The sequence below is a fragment of the Ochotona princeps genome, chromosome 18 (assembly GCF_030435755.1).
Source record: "Ochotona princeps isolate mOchPri1 chromosome 18, mOchPri1.hap1, whole genome shotgun sequence".
In the NCBI taxonomy this organism is placed as follows: Eukaryota; Metazoa; Chordata; class Mammalia; order Lagomorpha; family Ochotonidae; genus Ochotona; species Ochotona princeps.
Genome location: NC_080849.1, coordinates 44,237,919 through 44,258,465, shown reverse-complemented (window position 1 = coordinate 44,258,465; position 20,547 = coordinate 44,237,919). Strand labels below are relative to the sequence as shown.

Below are 20,547 nucleotides of genomic sequence, written 5' to 3'. Positions count from 1 at the left end.
AAGTTGTTAGAGTTGAACATTCAGGGAGGTAGGACGGAAGGGCTCTCTAATTCTCTTAATAAAACCAAATCTCCAAGATTGACCAGTAAGGATGGGATGGTTGAGCCTTACTCAAGAGGAACTACAAAATTCAACCCCAGTGGAAGCTTAAAGGGTCAGTTCCCCATGATTAACACATTTGAGAAGCCTTTCTTTCAAATAGCTGAGACAGGAAATAAGGGAAGCAAGTAGAGAAGTGGACTCAGGATTGGATTTTGTGTCCAACATTTGCAAGGTGGGATAAGAGAAAGAAGTCCATAAAAAAACAGAATTTCAGCCAGGTTAGCCCTCCTCTCCAGATGCCCACATTCCGTGTCAGAGTGCCTCAGTTCACATCCTGCCTCTGCATCTCATCACGATAGCTCAAGTACCAGGGTCCTCCCTTCCACAAGAGACCTAGATGGAGCTCCAGGCTCCTGGCTTCAGCCTGGCCCAGCCCTGGCTTTTGCAGTCAGGAATTAAACCAGTAGGTGGAAGGTCTTTCTTCTCTCTCTCTCGCCTTTTCAAATAAATACAAATTAAAAAGTAAATGAAAATGAAAAAGAGCATGAGGGAGATAGAAGGTAAACCAAAGAGTGTGGGGTATGGGATCCAAGAGAGCTGAAGTTCCTTTCCAAAGGCAGAGTCCAGAAGGTTCGAGCATGGAGAGAAAGCCAGGCGGCAGGGACTGCAGATAAACGGGAGTTGAGGAAATAAAAGGGAAAAGAGAATCATTGATTCAAGAGCCCCTTTGTAAGGGACTGTCCAAGAAAGGACATGGACTGGTGGTTTAAAGAACAGAACTGTGTTCTCTCACAGTCCAAGATGAGTGCTAATTTTCCTCCAAGGCCTCGCTCCTTGGCTGGCTTACCAGCTGTCTTCTTCCTGTCTCTTTAAGTAGTCTTCCCTCTACATGTCTGTCTCCTAATTGCTTCCTCTAAGATTGTCAATCAGATTGCATTGACCTCATTTTAATCTTTATCTATTTGAGAACCCTGTCTCCAAATACCACCACATTCTGAGATACCTCAACTTAAAAAGTTTCTTTTGGGCAGTATGCAGTGGCTCATTTGGCTTGTCCACCCCCTTAAGTGCCAGGATCCCATGTGGGCATGTTCAGGCCCCAGCTACTCCAGTTCTCATCCAGATCCCGGCTTATGGCCAGGGAGGACAGTGGAGGAAGACCCAGGGTCCTGGTCCTTGAACCCTCGTAGGGATCATCAGGCTCCTGGCTTTGGATCAGGCCGGCTATAGCCACTGCAGTCACAGGGGAATGGAACAAATGATAGAGGATCTTTCTCTGTGTCTCTCTTCTCTGTAGATCTGGCTTTCCAATGAAAATTTTAAAATCTATTTAACAATATTTTAATGTAATTATTTATATGTATATTTGTTTGAAAGGCAGAGTGACAGAGAGGAGAAATGGAGAGAAATTGATTTTACACTAGTTCACTCCCCAAATGGCTGCAACAGCCTGGTGTAGCCCAGACTGAAGCCAGGAATGAGCCAGGCGCTCCATCCTCGCCTCCCATGGAAATCACAGGCACCCAAGCACTTGGGACAATTTCTTGTGTACATTAACAGGAACCTGGATCAGAAGCAGAGCTGGGACTTAAAGTAGCATTCTGATATGGGATGCCAGTGTCACAAACAGCAGCTTAACCCATAGTGATAACATGACTGATGCGAGCAGAGAAGAGAATTTTACATTTGCTGTAGGAAACCATGCGGTTGAGGAGAATCCCTGCCCCACCTCTGCAAATGGGAGAGACTTTGGGGCCAGTGGTATGGCTTGTCACGTTAAATTGCCACCTTCAGTGTTGGCAACCCATGTGGGTACCAGTTCAAGTCCCAGTTATTCCAGTGTCTTTATATATATATTTTAAAAAGATTTATTTATTTTTATTGGAAAGGCAGATATACAGAAAGGAGGAGAGACAGAGAGGAAGATCTTCCGCTCGATGGTTCACTCCCCAAGTGACCACAACGGCTGGAGCTGAGCCAATCTGAAGCTAGGAGCCAGGAACTCTTCTGGGTCTCCCACCTGGTGCAGGGTCACAAGGCTTTGGGCCAGCCTTGACTGCTTTCCCAGGGCACAAGCAGGGAGCTGGATGGGAAGTGGGGCTGCTGGGACTAGAACCAGCCACCTTATGGGATCCCAGGTGTGCAAGGCGAGGACTTTAACCACTACGCTATTGTACCGGGCCCAGTTACTGCAGTTTCAATCCAGCTCCCTGCTAATGTGCTTGGGAAAGCAATGAAGACAGTCCAAGTGTTTGAGCCCCTACACCCTACGTTCACGTGGAGAGATCCAGAAGAAGCTGTTGTGGCCTCTGTCTTTCTCTTTTTCTCTCTGTGCCGATCCGAAGCCAGGAGCCAGGAACTTCCTCTGGGTCTCCCACACAGGCGCAGGGTCCCAAAAGCTTTGAGCCGTCCTCGACTGCTTTCCCAGGCCACAAGCAGGGAGCTGGATGAGAAGCAGGGCTGCTGGGATTAGAACCAGCGCCCCTATGGGATCCGGCACATTCAAAGCGAGGACTTTAGCCACTAGGCCACCATGCCAGTCCCATAAATAAATCTTAAAAAAAAAAAAAATTGGAGCGACTTAAGGCTGCATCTTGGTATCTTGGGGAGTGCCACAGCAGACACATAGCTTACAGACAAGGACTGGCTTATGGAACAGGCTCAGAGCAGCTGAGAGGGGACCCGGTCAAGGCCATGGATGGGCAGGGGGCTGCTGAGAAGTCACCAGGGGACTGTGTGTGGCAAGTGCCAGGAAAGACACAACACTGAGAGTATCCATGCCTGATTCCCTCATGTTCTGCCTCCCCCAGGAGGCAAGGCATTGTTGAAGATGAGGAACTAGAAATTGAGCCAGGAATGAGTAAGAGTCAGAAATGAGGATCAAGGAGCAAGGTAGCCAAGCACATTCAGGGACTGACAGCCAGTGGTGAGGGTAACAGAGCAAGTTCAAGAACTAACATGCAACGGGGAGAGGACAGCAGCCACTGCTTGGCCTCGGCTGCGAGTCCCATGGTGAGGCACTATCGAACCCCAAGTCAGGCTCCAATTCTACAGGCTGGCAGGATGGGTGGGTGGACTCTGTATCCTGGGGTGGAACTTGTTTTGCAGAAGTAGCTGCCCATGAAGAGCGGGTGACTGTGGGTCACCGGGGCTCAGTTTCCTGAGCAAGTCTAGGAGCAGCCTGGTGTCCAGTGTGCGGGAGAGCCTGTCTCCTCTGTGTGGGTCATGGTCCTAGCGCTGATAGGAGGGAAAGACTAGAGACGGAGGCACTAAAATCCACTCCCTGAAGAACTGTTATGAATTCCTTCTATATACAGACAAAATAACCAATTCATTTACTCAAGGACGCTAGTGCAAATCTGCCTGAATGAAGGCATTAAAAGAAGGGGGCCTTCACTCAAGTCCCACTGATGGGCAGGGGGGTCAGAGGGTGAGGATTCAGAGGAGAAATCATTTCCTGTTGGAACCAGGTTACCTTTTCAATTTTTAGGTTAATGCTGAAGAACTGAAGAGTGTAGATGGGATAAAGACGTTGTATTTACTGCTGTGTTAAAACAATTCACATATATCGTTACATTAAGTCATCAGCCTTCTTAGATAGTATTAGGCCCATTTGACAAATAAACGGAAAACCTAAAAAACTCTCCCAAGATCAGCACCTGGCAAGTGGCAAAGTTCACTGTTTCTGAACCTACCAGCCCTAGCTGACACACAGAGTGAGCCTGAAGGATGTTAAGCAGGTGGATTGAGTGGAAGTGGCAGACAATTGTGAAGATTGCATCTCATGTCCATTAGAGTCACCTACATCATTGCGGCACAGGCACTCTACTTTACAGTGAGTGAAATGGAGTTCTTGGCTACCGGGAGAGCTACATAAAGGGTGTTAAGAAATATGTCTATTCTGTTTCTGAGGCCTTAACCCGGAAGCCTGATGACTGCAGGTAGCCATAGTAAAGAACTGAAATCAGAAGAGCCAGGGCTCCAGTCTTTCTGATGGAGAGACCTAACTCATCGTGGAATACGGGAGGATAGATGCATTAATTACGCTTCAGGATTTCCAATCTTGATTTTGTTTTGTTTTGCCTGAAGGGTGGAGAGACAGAGAGAGATCTTCCAGCCACTGGGTTTATTTCTCCAAGACCTGCGACTGTCAGGCTGGGCCAGGCAGAAGCCAGAAACCTAGAACCGAACCTGGGTCTCCCATATGAGTGACAAGGACCCGATTGCTTGACTCACCATCTGCTGCATTTTTAGGAAACTGGATCAAAAGCTGAACCCCAAAACCCTGAAACGAATTGTGGACATCCCAATCAGCATCTTAACCACTGTACTCCATGTCTACCCCTGAAATCCTGATTTTAACTCAACAAAATGTCAGGCATATCTCCAAATGCCTTGTTATCTACCAGAGAAATTAACTGACAAGATTAAGAGAAAAATAGTAATTTTCTTTACCCCAAGGATACATCAAAAAGCTTGTTGGATATGAAATGAAATGAGATGTTTGCTTAATAATTGAAATCCAAGCACTTGTTTCCATAATACACATTTTTCATAAACTTTCTAAAGACTGTATTAAGCCACCTCTCTGTTTCCAAAGGGAAAACCATTCTCCATAAAGGTCAGTGGGAAAGAGGAGGCAGGCTGTTTCCTAAATATCAGTTTTTTGGCATAGCCAAAAGACTTTACATTGCTGTTTGCACAAAACCCCTGTCTCCACAGTGAACCTTATCAAGTTATCTCTGGTTACCCTGTTCTCATGACTGAATTACCTGGTGCACCAGCCCCTTTGAGTAGATGCTTTCTCATTCCTGATATGTGACCCTGGGAATTTCTTTCGATTCCCCCACTGACTTGCTTGACACCCTCTTCCCCACTAGAACTGGATAGAAAGAAAAGAAATCCTTCTCCAGGGCTAAAGAACATGTTTGCACACAGTCGAATATTATTCAACCTTTCAAAAGAAGGCGATCACAAACAACATGATGGGCGAACCTGGGGGACACTGTGCTGTGTGAGAGAAGCTGCTCTCAGCAGGATAGATAGTGCCTGACCACACTTACATGAGGCCCCTAAAACAGGCAGATTCATAGAGTCTAAGGGTGGCATCATGGTTACCAAGTCCTGGAGGAAGGGAAAATGGAGAGTTCCCCATTCAGCAGGCATTTCAGTTGTGTGTGATAACACTGATGTCATTGTACAAAAGGGACTTGAACATCCTCAGTGTTGCTCTCTGCCAAGGATCTGGGAACCCTGCCCCTGAAGAGTAACAGGGGACAATGGTACCCTCTACAGATGCTCTTCGACTCACAGGGACGTCACATCCTAAAAAAAATAAATAAATAAAATAAAACTGTCAGAAACCAAAAATATCAGAAATACATTTGGCTTCTCAGAAGTAGGAGTCACAGATGGATATTTTGTAGACATACTGAAATGGAACACACAAGATATAAAATCCACTGGCAACAGAGTATGGGCATTTACCCTACCCTCACTGGTGCCTGACCAGGAGTTGTAGCTCTTTTTTTTTAAAGATTTTTTATTATTATTGGAAAGCCGGATATACAGAGAGGAGGAGAGACAGAGAGGAAGATCTTCCATCCGATGTTTCACTCCCCAAGTGAGCCGCAACGGGCCGGCGCGCGCCAATCCGAAGCCAGGAACCAGGAACCTCTTCCGGGTCTCCCACGCGGGTGCAGTGTCCCAAAGCTTTGGGCCGTCCTCGACTGCTTTCCCAGGCCACAAGCAGGGAGCTGGATGGGGAGTGGAGCTGCCGGGATTAGAACCGGCGCCCATATGGGATCCCGGGGCTTTCAAGGCGAGGACTTTAGCCGCTAGGCCACGCCACCGGGCCCGTAGCTCTTTTTAAAATGTACTTAGGTTTCTGTTAAAGATTTGTCTATTTAGTTACTTCAACATCAGAGTTACACAGAGAGAGGGAGTAAGAGAGAGCTCTTAATGGTTCACTCCCCAGACACTTGCAACAGCCAGGCCTGGGCCAGGCCAAAGCCAGAAGCCAGGAGCTAAGAGCTTCACTGGATCTCCCATATGGGTACAGGGACCCAGCGTGGGCCAACTTCTGCCACTCTTCCCAGGCCATTAGCACTGAGCTAGATTGAGAGTGGAGCAGCCAGGACCCAAACTTGTTTCCATATGGGCTCCTGACATCACAGGCCACAGCTTTACCCAATACATCACAATGCTGACCCCAGGAGTTGTAGCTCTTGCTGTAGCTGCCCAGTACTGTGAGATCAGACTGCAGTTTGCTCACCCAGGAAAAAAGCCACAGATAAAACTCAACAGTTCAAGCACAGTTTCTGCCAAATGTTATAGCTTTCACACCCATCTTTAGGCAATAAAAATACCCCCAAGTCAAATCATTCTTGTAAGTTGGAAGCTGCCCAGACTTTATCTATAAGGTTTCATTTTGTTGAAAAGAAAGAGTGATGAGAAAGATTCAAAAGCAAATTACAAAGGTAGTTCATTGTCATTCCTTTGACAGAGGACACACAGACCTGTGTTTGCTGTATTGCCCTCTGTACTTTCTTGTATTTTAAGTTTTCCAAATAAAAAGCAGTGATATAATTCAATAGTAATTACTAAAACAAACTAGTCGATTGTACCCAAAACCACTTCAAGTTATGATTTTTGTTTTCCATTTCTTAAAAAAAAGACATCCAAAGGAGTTATCATTCTGTAACCACCATGTAAGGTATTCACGGGCAAGCACATCCCTTACCAGCATCTCTGGATTCAATTCCTAGACCTAGCTCAGAATTCCAGTCCTTTGTTCTCGTGCCCTCTGAGAGGCAGCAGCTGATGGCTTAATGAACTGAGTGCCTCCCTCCCATGTGGAAGACTTGGGTTCAGTTCCTGGCCCTTGGCTTCAGCCTGGCCCAGTCCCAGCTGTGCTGGACATTCAAAGGGTGAACCAAGGAGAAGGAGCTCTGCTCTGTCTCTGTGGTGCAAATAAAAACTTTTTTTTTTAAGCAAACATTTATTAAACTATAATAAAAACATTCCATCAAATTACAAAACCTGAGCAAGAAAAACAAACGGCACATGCTTAACTGTAGTTGACATTCAAATAAAATTTGCATTCCCAAAATATTATACAGTAATTAGAAAATACCAGCCAAAGTAATATTAGGATACTTTTACGTGCGATCTCAACAAATTTGAACAGAAGCAAATTTTAACAAAGGTAAATTTTACAGTGAAACATAGCAGTAGATTAAGGATCTTAACATGTTTATTTTACTGCTATTTGACACTATGATACAACAATAAAAGGATTTACTTGACATTTTTAATAAATATCTCATGGGCTGTTGAGTGCCTTACTGGTGAAAAGATTTAACTGGCTAATCTCATCAATCCATTTTGTACATTTAGTAAGCATCATCTCTGCCCTACATAACTATTAATGCAATTCACAGCACACAAATGGTTATCATATTAAATACATAATCAACTCGAACTTCTCAACAACAAGGCAATTAATAAACCATCAAATGGACTGCTTACCATACACTTTCCTCATAACTAAATAACACACAAAAATCAAAATTTTAACAATAAAGTGAAATTCAATATTAATATTCTACACCTAGGTCTTTCCAGAACTTTCTCGTATCAGTTGTGCCATTTAATATGCATGGGAAAAGCCAGCAAATTTCATTTACTATTTCAGTCTCACCGCTTATTGTGTATTCTTGAAAGAGGTGTTTTTTTCTTCCCACTCTGCAATAGGCTGATAATGAACATTTTAGAGTAGTTTCAAAACAACATCAAGACACATCTTTTTCTTTATCTCACAACTTGCAGCTTTTTCCTTTTGATTTTTTTTTAATTTCACCGATGTTTGCCACTTATTGTTCATGCATTTCTTACTTCTATAAGGCATATTTACAAATATAAATCTACTTTGAAAGCAAAAGAATTAAGCTGACACACCAAGTGTGTGTCTACTTGAAAAAAATATCAAACAAAATAAACTCCATTGAAGTGTTTTTCTTAGATGAAAGTATGCTTTCACTTCTCTGGAAAAGAAAGTTTGAAGGGCAAGAAAATATGCATTATCATCTTCCAAATAAAAATCACCTGCTTGTCCCAAACCTTCCTGCTCCATAGTTTCCCTTAGGCCCAAGCCCTTGTTTCCCCACCCTGGGCAGGAACCAGCATCAGCCAGACACTGAAAACACAAGTGTCCTAGAGTGGGACATTTCCAGGCAAAGAAGATGAAGACCCAGAGAAGCAGCCCACTGCAGGTGTCTTCCTTAGGGTTCCCAATCCAGGCTCTCACCAGATCAGTTTCACTTTCGAGAAAACACAAAGGCTCACGTGATGGCATGTTGCCTTTGTGATGGTGGCGAATCATTGCTTTGCCAGGCTGCCCTGACCTCGGCGGTCTGTTATGCCAGGCATTCCCATGTCATTGAGAACCATCAGCTCAAGGTTCCTAGGTGTTTCCGAAGAGCTGGAGTTTCTTTGAAAGATCCTGGGAGTTGTGGCATGCCCAGCAGACACAGGGACCCTTGTTCTAAGCTTCCAGGATTCATTGTGAGATCTGCTGGTGTTGCAATCCTACGCTTCTGCAAGATAGTTCAAGGAGATGTCCACAAACTTCTGCCTTTGCCAAAAGTAGTGTATTTCACTTGGGCGGTGCCTGTTCCATGTCTCTGGATGACCTGGGATAGATCATCCATGAGGCAGCCCTGTCGTGGACCGTTAGAATGTCCAGTCACCTTTAAGGTTCCCAGTTTTTGTTTTTTCCTCTTTGTTTCAGACCAGGGCAAGGGTAATTCTCACAGCTGGCATACCCCCAAAGGAAGTATGGTTTTCTGAGCTTAGATCATAACTGACATTTATTAAAATACTTACCATATACTAGACAATGACCTAACTCACTCATATAATGCTTTTAACCTTCAAAATTTCTTTTAACTAAAAAAATGCTTAAAAATTTGTTTTTATATATTTGAAAGTCAGTGTTATAGAGAAAGAAATAGAGAGATCTTCCATCTACTGGTTCACTTGTCATATAGCTATAATGGCTATTGCTGAGCCAGGACAAAGCCAGGAGCCAGGAGTTTCATCCAGATCTCTCACTTGGATGGCAGGTGCCCAAACATTTGGGCCATCTTCCACTGCTTTTCCGAGACCATTAGCAGGCAAATAAGTTGAAGTGGAGTAGTTGGAACTCGAAGCAGCATCCATATGGGCTTTCAGCATCACAGGCAGCAGCATCATTTACCATGTCACAACACTGCCCCCACCTTTTAGTATTTTTTAGATGTATTTATTTTACTTGAAAGCAGAGAGAAAGATCCTCCATCCATTGCTTTACTCCCCAAATGGCAGCAGCCAGGGCCAGACCAGTCTGAAGCTCAGAGCCAAGAACTCCATCTGTGTCTCCTATGTGGGTGGCAGAAACCCAAGTACTTGGGCTACCTGCTAGGCATATTAGCAGGAAGTTCAACCACAAGTACAGAATAGCAGGGACCAGATTCCAAGCAGTCCATTGCAGTTACACATGTCCCAAGCGGCACTTTAAGCCAGTGCACCGTAACAGTTGCCCTAGTTTCTAAGCTGTGCCACAACCCTACAGATAGATAGCATTAGCTCCACTGTCCATATAGGAAAATATAAGTTAAGTGACTTGGCCAGAGCAGTAGTTGAGAAGTGTTGGAGCAGAAATCTGGTTAACTTGAGGCCCTTATTTTTCATTGCTGTGGCGCCTATATCTCTAAAAACTGTCTTTTCTGCTCCTGGGATGTTGAAGCACAAGAACACTGTATACAATTCATGAATCAATTCCAGAGGAAAAGGAAACCCATCCCAAAAGACTGAAACAGACAGGGAGCTGCCTTTGGCAACTGGTCTGAGTCACTGCCCTGGGCGCCTGCACATCCTGTCTTGAGTGCCTGGATTCAAGTCTCAACTCCTCAGCTTCCCATCCAGCTTCCTGTTAAGGCACCCCTGGGAGTTAGCTGCTAATGGTTAAAGGGCTTGCCACCCTCCTGAGGGAGCAGGGTGGGGTTCCTGGCTCCTGGCTTCCATCTGGTCCAGACCTGACTGCTGCAAAACCAGTGAATCAAAGATCTTTTATCCTTCCTTTCAAAATTGAAAATAAAAACGTTAAACAAAAACAGACCCAAAAGAAGGCAAATAATGTAATCCTAGAAGGTGTCTCCAGGTAATTGTCACGGGAAACCCCTTGCCATCATGGGGGAGGCATGCACTTTGGTGGGATTAATGACTTGTTGGAGGATTTTGAAATGCCCTCAGCAACAGATGTGGATGCACAGAAATATGTGAGCCAAGGCTAGATACATTGAATATCACGAATCATTATTTAGCCCTGCCGAGGAGCAAACTACAGGAAAACAGTCTGTGTGCAGGATACACATTTAACACAACAAGATGCTTTCAATCCCATACCGTCCTCCCCGCGAAGATTTCCCGGCCTAGTGCTCTCCTGGGAGATTCCCCATCTCTGCTTTCTTCTGAGGGCACCCTAGGCCCTTGTATTCCGCCGGGAGGGTGCATTGAGAACCACCCAGCGACCCGGCTCCGGCTCCCACGCAGCAGCGGCCACGCGTGGTCTGCAGGGCGCAGGTTCCCTGGTCTCCAGGGAACCAGCACTGCAGAGTACTCGGCCGGGGCTCTGCACGCGCGCCCTGGTGCTGCGCAGCCGATGCCGAGTAGCTTGCAAAGAGGGAAGTTTTCGGCACAGTGCGTAGGAAATCAAAGTTAGGATCGCACGGAAACTGGGCAGGAGTGTAAACGCCGTGGTGGAGCAGGTGTGCTCTGGGAAAAAAAAAAAAAGGAAAATAGTCAACGGGTTAGGGCTTCCTCTTGACAGTCCCCAGTGGCTGAGCTCCGGGGGGAAAAAATATATATATATATATATATGTGTATATATATATATATACACACACACACACACACATATATATGGATATAGATAACATCTGATCGTCTGGTGCGTGGCAAGATTTTTCCCCCTACGAATTAGGATTGTTTTGCTCGTTAGGAAAACAGCAGGAGACCACCACTGCTGTCTCCATAAATCTTTAACTCTACTGGTAAACACTTGCCATTCATCCCTGCGGTATAAGACGTTAAAGGAGAAACACACACACACACACACACGCGCGCGTGCGCGCATACACACACACAACTGTTTGCTTCTTCTCTTGGTAACGTCCGGGGCTGTGATGGAAAACTCCAAGACTCGTAGAAATGCGCATGAGGAGCGTGTGTTTTTCCAGGCTGATTCTGTGCTGTATCCCAGAAGCCAGTGTAGCACTCAGCAGTTAGCAGCGCCGGTGATTGGGCTGAGCGGGTGGGCGTGTTCCCGCAGGGGCGCGCCGTTGCCCCTAACCTTGACGGCGCAACGTCTGCTGTTTTACCAGACTCAAGTCTACAGCGCGAGGCATCTGGTGTAAACTTTTTGTATGTTTGCTCTCTTCAGTTCTAGGGAAAATCCGAACTGCAGTGGGCAGTGCCCAACTTCTCATGGCGCAGAAATTCTACCAGTTCAGAGAACTGTGTGAAGAAAACCTGGTAGGTATCACGCCCCATCACCCCTACTTCCCTGCTAGTTCCTTGGGAAGTTGCTGTCAAAACCTGCCCAGCCCAAGTAAAACTGATTTTGAACCAAGGACCCTATGAGTCTCTCCCTGACCTCGAGTTTGCCCATGAACTGTGTCCTGCTTTTCTCCAGATTAAGAAATACTCATTTTACAATGTACAGTCAGAAGAAAGAAATCTAGTCAAGTCAAGCTACATTTCCAGCTGTGTTGGAACAGAAAAATTTCCAGACTTTACATGGCATTTCTGATTTTAGTTTCCTCACCTCAGTAAGAAACAGACTACCATGTCAAACACACTGTTACTGACAAATCGTTTTGGGTAGTGATCTCTCTGACGTAGCTGTCCATGGCCATTTCCTAATCAAGAGTTCTCTGTATTCATTCAAGGGCCAGAGGATGAGAGCTCTTTATTTTCTTTCTGATAAGAAAGAAGAATTCGGTCTTCTTGCTATACAAAAACACAGGAAAGCAAAACAAAGAAATAAAAACACCACTATTAACAACAGAATATTTTATTTTGTTTTGTTTTGTTTCTAATTGACTGCAAAATGACAACGCATGATCATCTTACATAGGCCCTTAAAAATGCTGCTCTGTGTGCACAAAACCAACTTTTACTGTTCAGCTGGTACTCAGACTAGAACTGTAATCAAGAAAATGAAGAGTGACTTGTATGTCTTGTGGAAGCTGAGAACATGATGATTTGCAATTTCAATAGCCCAAGATATGATTTTAGGGTTTTAACTACTTCTCATTAACAAGGACAACCTTAAGAGAATATTTCAAGTTCATGGACAATGGAGTTACAAGGTATGGTTTATTTTGGTGCAAAAAGTTTTAAAATCTGCACGTACTTTTTTCACAATACACATCTTTCATGAACTTTTTGATGATCCCTCCTAAGCATGAATTCCAATTTTTAAAAATGATTTATTTATTTGAACGGCAAAGTTACCAAGACTGTGAGGGAGGAACAGAAAAAGTGAGCTTCCATCCACTGCTTCACCCCCTAATGGCTGCAATGCCCAGGGCTTGGCCAAGGCAAACCCAGGAGCCTGGAGCTTCTTCCAGGTCTGCCATGTGGGTGGCAGGGACCTCCTGTCCCTGCTGGGCCATCCTCTGCTGCTGTCCCAGGCTTTTGGCAGCGAGCTGGACCTGAAGGAGCAGCAGAGATGCCAGCGTTCCAGGTGGTGGCTTAACTTGCTGGACCACAACACTGGCCTGCATTGCAGAAACATTTCATACACAAATAAATATATTTTTTAAATTCCATTTTTCCACGAACTTTTAGAAGCATCCTCATAGAACTAAAAGGAATTTATTTTGACAGGACTCAACCAAGAGAAAATATGAAACATAAAGTTGATAGATACTCTCTCCTCCAAGCCTTTTTTCTTTGGAAACACACCCACATACATCTATAGTTGGTTTTCCTTTCTCACAGCAAGTTACCTGACACCAGTTCAGAAATCTTATTTTGCTCACGAGACAATTTATAGTAGCAAATGTATGAATACATTTTACAGATATTTTATTGAGGTTCAGTTATGTGCCAGGTACTGAAATCAAGCTAATTTGTCAGCTTTCTGGTGTGTCACAGAACTTAATGAACACAATCCTTTGTGAAGTGTAAAACAGCTCATATAACACCATGTGCTCAAACTGGCAGGTACGTGATGCGAAAGTCACTACACATTTACAGTAGAGGGAGAACATAGCACACTTTATTAAAGGAGCGTGATGAGCCAGTGCACTAGGAAGTCAAGTGCAAACGCTGCACAGATTTTAAAGATGAAATTTCAGACCAAAGTTTTAGAAAGTTTTGCAGATTTCTGAGACATTGGAACCTTGTTAAAGCCAATTTTGTCATTTTCTGCTTCCCGATGAGCTCATGTTCCTGCCACTGGAGGCACTTAACGGGATGAAACGGAAGAAATACTGTAAGGTGACAGAGGCAGAGCCAGCTGAGGCAAGGGAGCCACCGGTTAGATCAAGCCGAGGCCCCTGGGGAACACCCGGAGCCCACACTCTGTCACCGGCTGTGCTGAGAGCTTGTAAGGTTGCTCGTGATGTCATCGTTAACGCTGCTTGCACACATGTGAGAAATGGGCATGGAAAGATTAAGAATCTTGGCCAGGGTTCCCTCATAAAGGGCAAAGCCAAGACTAGTCGCAGTCTGGGCAACCCCGGTGCCTGTTGCCTGCACACTTGAGGAGAGAACTGGGCACCCCGCCCTTTGCCACAGGCAGCCCTGTCATTGGGGGTTTGCTGCTGGCACCGCGCAGGTCCGCAGCTGTGTAACAGTGGCATGTCGATCGGATCCAGACCCAACCCTCCTTCCTTGAATTCCTACTCCGAAAACAGTTACACATTATCCCAGAATGGACTTTCAGACACAGAATGAATAGGCAGAAGTTGACTTTTTCCAGAATAACTAAAACAAGGAATTCAGGCCTCGTCATCCCGTTACTTTCTCCCTGACCTCTCACCTCTGTGATGGCCTGGTTTAGGTTCAGCGGTGGCTGTCACTCCCCCCAGTGCATGGGATGTCCTATGACCCACTGCTTGGAAGGATGGCTGAACACCCAAGCTCTTTCTGTCTCCCTAGTGGTCTTTGTGAAGATGTGGGATCAAAGAAGAGGAAACCAATTGCCCACATTACAGAGTGATTTACATTTAAGAAAACACTACAGATCTAAACCCATTAAACTATACCATTTCATGCAATAGGGCACTGAAAACATTTAGCCCATAGGGCTTCTGGCCTGGACTTAACTAAATCCAACATAAGTTTAGCTTCTAGTTAACCACAAAGTAGGGTCAGATATATTGTAGCATCATAAAACTTTATTAGAAAAGCACGTTGTAAAGCATTTATCTATCCTGAGCATGCAGATGCTGAGAAACTTCTGATTTGTCTTACTAAACAAAATAATATCAACTGTCACTTAGATGCCATGTGAATCCATTGCAATAGCAATCTAAAAACTTACAGACTTTAGAATTTATTTCCTCCTTTGAATTGTAGAACTATGAATAGTTTTAGTACTATAAATTTGCAGACATATGGGTTTTGTTGTTGTTGTTGTTTGGCATTTATTTTGAGCCAGACCAAAGATATACAAGGCCTTTAAAGTTCTTTCCAACTTATTAACTTTGATGGCATCAAGTTTGCACTTTATTTCATGATATTCTTTTTACTAGGGGTTAATATCACAAGTGCACACTGACTCAGTGTTGTTAGGTGACATGAGATTTCAAGTCTATTTCATTTGCTAGAATATCCAGAAGTAGCCAGAGTTGGCATCCACAGGGTTACTGTCAGTTCTTCATGCACGAAGATTCCCACCCACCTAGTCAGAAATGCCTTTGGTTGCTGTTGTATTTGTCAACAAGAAGCATGAGAATGTCAAAAATGTAATTGTAATTTTTCAGTCTTCAAGCATATAGATCAAAGTTTATATTTACTTTTATAAGTATATCTTAATATATACTTATATTTATTTTCAAATGTATGTAGATGGAGACAAAGAAATTCAGTTGTCAAAGTCTGGAAAATGTTTACTGTTATCTAGCAAATGAATCATAGACATACATGTATGTACATATAATGTGTTCTCACACTGACTGTATTATAGTTTCGTCAATTTCATCTTGATTGCAAATCAGACACATGATAAAATGAATTCCTCACATACTGATTATCAACCATACGGCACTTTGAAAAGCCAAGTATCTTACTACTTGCCCATTGTTTGCCGTCCTGTCTCACTGAATGTGAGTGCTCAAATTGATTTTGTCATCTGGTATTATTCTAATCGTATTTATTTGTCTAGTCTCTGAATAAACTGTGTGGAACAGAGTCAGATCCTGAGGCTAATAATTATATGCTGTATCTCTTTGTCAAAGATCGCATTGTCATTTAAATGTGGTATTTAACAATGCATCCGGTGGATCACACACAGGATTTTGTTGACTGTTCAGACACCCACCCCCCATACTCCTGTTGACAGATGTTGCGTCACTAGAGTTTTACAACCTTGACATTTGAGAACCACTGACTCAAAGGGATGAGTGTCTGAAATTGCTGTTTGCAGCCTCACTTTTATCTCCTGTCTGAAAACCAAACGGAACTCGTCTCCCTACGTTATCTAAAGTATTTGAGAAATAAAGTATCTTTGGCCCTGGGCTTATTGTCAGGATTGCTACTAAAGCAGGAATGTTTTTTCTTTGTCTTGTACAGAATCCAAATGCTCATCCGAGGCCCACCTCCCAGGATTTGGCGGGGTTCTGGGACATGCTGCAGTTGTCCATAGAAAATATTAGTATGAAATTTGATGAACTTCATCAATTAAAGGCCAATAATTGGAAACAGATGGATCCTCTTGACAAGAAGGTAGAACAATGTAGATTTTGTATGGTTCATTTAAAAACCTGCACAAACCCTGGACAGTCTAAGTAGGCTTCTACAGCTAGTACTGCCGTTTACAATGTGAAATGGAGCTGATATCATATTAATTTCATTGTACTGACAATGTTGACATAGTAATCATTTGGGATATTATCTGTAATGTTTCAGGCATATTTTTAAAGAAAAAAGATCTGTCTTTGTGAATTGGAAAATGGGAATGTGGCTTTTTTTTTTTTGTCAATTAAACTAAGTTAAACCATTTTAGTCACCGAAAGGAACTGCCTCCATTTTGCTTTTTAAACTAAAATAAATGACATCTTCAGTGCATGATTCCATAGAGCAAGAGTTCAACTTCCTTACCCGCCTTGGGATGCGGTTCCAAGAAAAATAGGAAGCCCTGAAAAATAATTGACTTTGAGAATCATTTCAGAAATCTAGCAAGGAAGAAGTTACTGTTGTTCGAGTCTAAAAACATAAACCATACAGTTTCACAGTTAATCGTAAATTGTTGGGATTTTTTTTTTTAATGTTTGAGGTTTAAATGTTCTACTTTTGGTTGACTTACCTTGAGTAATATTGTTCACCTCATGCAAACATTTAGAAATAAAATTTAAATTCTTTTATTTTAATTCAGCAGCTGTAATTTTCACATTTGATTGCGGGGGAGGGTGTCCAGCAGACTCCCACAGGAATCCAGGGGCCACCCCCCAGGCTGGCCCGTTGTGCCAGTGGTTTTCACCCTTCACTCTCCAATGGCCTGTGATCAGATGTGGCAGGAGATTCTGCAAATTCCGCACGCTGTTCCTGGGCAGCGCCGCTGGCCCTGCCTCTCAGGGTCCTCACAGCGCCCCCATGCATTCTGCTGCTGCCCTAACTCATCTCAGGGTCCTGCAGGGCTCCGGGCTCGCAGGAGAAGTCCAGGAGGACAATGCTGTCATCACTGTCCCCATCTTCAGTTCGGTCCCCTTCCCCTGAGGGAGGGGTCTTTGTGTTAAGTGTGAGCAGTAGCACTGGTGCACTAGGGGCCTCTCACTTGGGAAGGCAAACATTTGCACCCAGTCTCATTTTCTTTATATGTAAAATGGATAAGCTAGACAAGGGTTAAAATCTGTCTTCTTAAAAAAAAAAAAAAAAGAAAGAGACAGGGAGAGAGAGAGAGAGAGAGAGAGAAAGAAAGAAAGAAAGAAAGAAACCAACCACAGAAGGTCAACCACTTGGTAATGTAATCTCAGGAGCTGATCTAATTTCTCATTCTGTGATAATTTTTTTTGAAATTAAAGTTGCTTTAAAAAATGTACACGGAAAAGAAAATGACTAAGAAGATTCCAGGATGGATATTTCCTAAAATGTCCACTGAAATACCCAACATGAAAATCTCAAATGTCTAAAAGACATGATGCTGCTGCTATTCACGTGATCACTAGTTAGATTGATGTTTAAGACTTAAAATGCACTTTGTCTATCACTCCATGGATCCAAGAGGAAACAGATAAACAGAGCTGGGGGGGGTGGTTCTAGTTGCACGCTGGGCCTTCCTTTTCCTGTCTTTCATTCAGCCACTCAGATTCCTCCTTTACTTGCCTGGGGGGTGACGGCCGTGTAGTATGTTTAAGAAGCCACTGTACCCTGACACCCCAGGGAGGAACTGCTGTCGTGGGCTCAGTGGGGAAGCACAAAGGGTGCTCTTGGGAGACTCCTGCATTACCATGTTGAGTTTCACATTTCCTGTTTCATTGGGTTTTCCGTGATGTGGGGGTGTTTTATTGGAAACCAAAATGTCCAACCCAGGTGAATCCTTCCCAGCCTGAGAGCACAGCACGCGTTGCCCCCAGTCTGTGGTGATGTCTCACCCTTACCCACCCCAGGCATCGCACATACTGGTAGATACAGCTCCTGGTAAGTTCTGCCTCCCGCCCCATCTCTCACGCGAGGCAGCAGGTGCTACAGCTTAGTCCAACCCAGCCCACCAATGGGTGCCGCCACCTGGCACTGTTTTGGGGGGTAGGGATGAATGCTTGTTTTGTTTGTTGTCTTTTTTTTTTTAATGACATTGGAACTGGCTTTCCTAGTTTGATGCTGAAAACAGGAATGAACTGGCTTGTGCTAAACTGTCATGGCACAGTCTCTGTCCCTGTGAACGCAGTTGCCTTCTGGGCCACTCATCAGGAGGTGCCTGGGGTCCGACTTCCTTCGCACCTGGCTCCCCTTCTAACCGTAGGAGACCTCCATATCCTGCCTCCCCCATATTACCCAGTCTTGCTTTGCGGTGTGTTCCTGCGGATTGTGCAAAAGGTGGTTACGGTGGCATCAACAACACTAAGGAACACAGCCTGAGATCAAAACCCTCTTCTTCCTCCAGGCAGGCTGGGGGAGAGGGGCGGGCTGACAGGCTGGGTCTGAGCGAAGAGACAGCCTCCAGGGGCATTTAAGCAATGAACCGAGCTCACACCAGTGCCTGGCTCCCTTAGAACGGAGGCAGAGTTCTAGACGCTGCTCTGATGTTCTAGCACCTGAAGTCCTCAGGGAACTGCTGGGAGAGCAGCGGTTCAGCAGGAGGCATTTAAAATAACCACATGGTGCCCTTGGAGAAATCTACTTCTGCTACCCAGCCCTACCCTTGGCCTTAGGCTCAACAAAGTTTTCTCCCCCGCTTGATCCTCTGAATACCAAAACCAGAATAAAAAATTATATATGTGTATGTGAGTGTGTGTGGGTGTGTGTGTGGGTGTTGTGCAGATCAGAAGTAACCACTCTGGGGTTTAAAAAAAAAAAACTGTGTGTTCTAACTACTGACCTATCCCAGTTTTTCCCAAGCTTGTCCTGAGAAGCTGTGTAATGTCCTGAACCTTCTGCTTTGATCAGGAGAGAAGGGCCCCTCCTCCAGTGCCAAAGAAGCCGGCGAAGGGCCCCGCGCCGCTGATCCGGGAGCGCTCGCTGGAGAGCTCGCAGCGCCAGGAGGCCCGCAAGCGCCTGATGGCCGCCAAGCGCGCCGCGTCCGTCCGCCAGAACTCGGCCACCGAGAGCGCCGAGAGCATCGAAATCTACATCCCCGAAGCGCAGACCCGGCTCTGAGCGCCGCCCGTCGAGGATCGGTCCCCTCGCCTCTCGCCCGGCTCCGGCCTCCACTCCGCCCCCTCCCAGCCCGTCTGTTTCTGAGCTCAGTGACTTCCACTGTCGTGGCGTAGTTGTCCACCTCGCAGGAGCCGCCCCTCCACCCCCAAACCACCCTGCTCCCTGGACCAATCTGCCCATCTTCTCCACCGAGTCGCACCGCAGGTTTCAATCCGCCACCCGGCCTCATCTCCAGAGACACAACCCTTTCCTTTCTGGGCCAAGCCACACCCACCTGTGTAGAAAGGACCCCTTTAGGTCCCCTGCCATCCTCAGTTCTCTCAAGTTAGCCTATTCCTAGACCTCAGCAATATCAAATCATAGGGTATTTCAGAAATCCAGCAGCAGCAGCACAGGGCGATCCTTTGGGACTCACCGTCTTCCACGCGCAAAGCACTGAGGGCTCCAGTCCCCTTTATTTCCCCCTAAATGGTCTATTCTTTTCACAAAGCAGATGGAGCACTTTATTCCCAGCCTCAGTAATCACATCATCTCACCAGAATCAATGAGTGACAGGGAGAGAGGGGACCAAGCCGGCCTGGGGGTGGGGGACCTGGATGTGTAGCCGAGAAGGGAGACAGAAGTCACGGCTGCAGGTGCCGGAGGAACCTGCAGCCATTCACAGCTGCACAAACTGCCTCACTGTTACTTCATCAATCACAGCTTCAGATGTTTCAATCAGCAGAAGATTGTAAATTTGATCTTTCAGGGAAATTAATCTATTCCGAAAGGCAATAAAAGCAAGACAGGCAAGGCCATGGTAGCCCGGATGGTTTCACATCCTACACAAGGGATTTTATTTATTGATTGATTTATTTGGTCCTAGTATTAAAAACATTTAGCTCTGAAATGTTTCATCAATGTTGTACTGTGTATATTCTGTTGTTGTGGCGGTGGTTCCGCAAGGGGAGAGCGTTGGTCCTGTCCGTTTGTTAGCATCCATGCTGATGGACCTACCTAACTACGCGCATGTCTGCCTACAGCTGATGCCGGAGACAAGTTTGAGTTTTCCTATGATCCCTTTGAATGCTTCAGGTCCGTCTGTTTTAACCAGGTAGCTCATCTCTCTAATGCAGTCCAATCAGACCCCCCGCGTGGGATTTTGTCCTATGTCAAATGGATAAAATAACTTCTCTAACCCAGTAGACCTGCTCCCTCATTTCAAAGAGCTGCCTAAAAGTCACCCTGAGGTTCCAGGTAGTGAAGAGGGAATCTGACCTGCAGGGGTGGACTACCAGGTGCAGGGCCGAAGAGGCAGGGGAGTGGGGAAGGGGGTTGGGTCTGCATTGTGATTGTAGAACTACTGAAAGAAGGAACAGGCTTTTGGCAGACACTGTTGACTTACATTTGAAGTCATGATTGGTGGGCCGTATGCCCGTG

At 45.1% G+C, this 20,547-nt stretch overlaps 1 protein-coding gene across 11 annotated transcripts in view; it reads left to right on the top strand.

Moving 5' to 3' along the window:
* The window catches only part of DLGAP1 (DLG associated protein 1), a 753,977-nt gene extending 733,737 nt beyond the window's left edge, over positions 1-20,240 (top strand). For 8 of the 11 annotated variants that reach the window (XM_004579625.2, XM_058676808.1, XM_058676806.1 and 5 more), the window contains 3 exons: positions 11,525-11,616; positions 15,889-16,041; positions 18,919-20,240. In XM_004579625.2, coding sequence (XP_004579682.1) covers positions 11,525-11,616; positions 15,889-16,041; positions 18,919-19,128 — 455 coding nt within the window. In that variant the 3' untranslated portion in view covers positions 19,129-20,240. Of the gene's footprint in view, positions 1-11,524; positions 11,617-15,888; positions 16,394-18,918 lie in introns of those variants that run through there. The other 3 variants (XM_058676812.1, XM_058676814.1, XM_058676813.1) reach the window with 1 other exon arrangement.
* Positions 20,241-20,547: the final 307 nt, after the last annotated feature.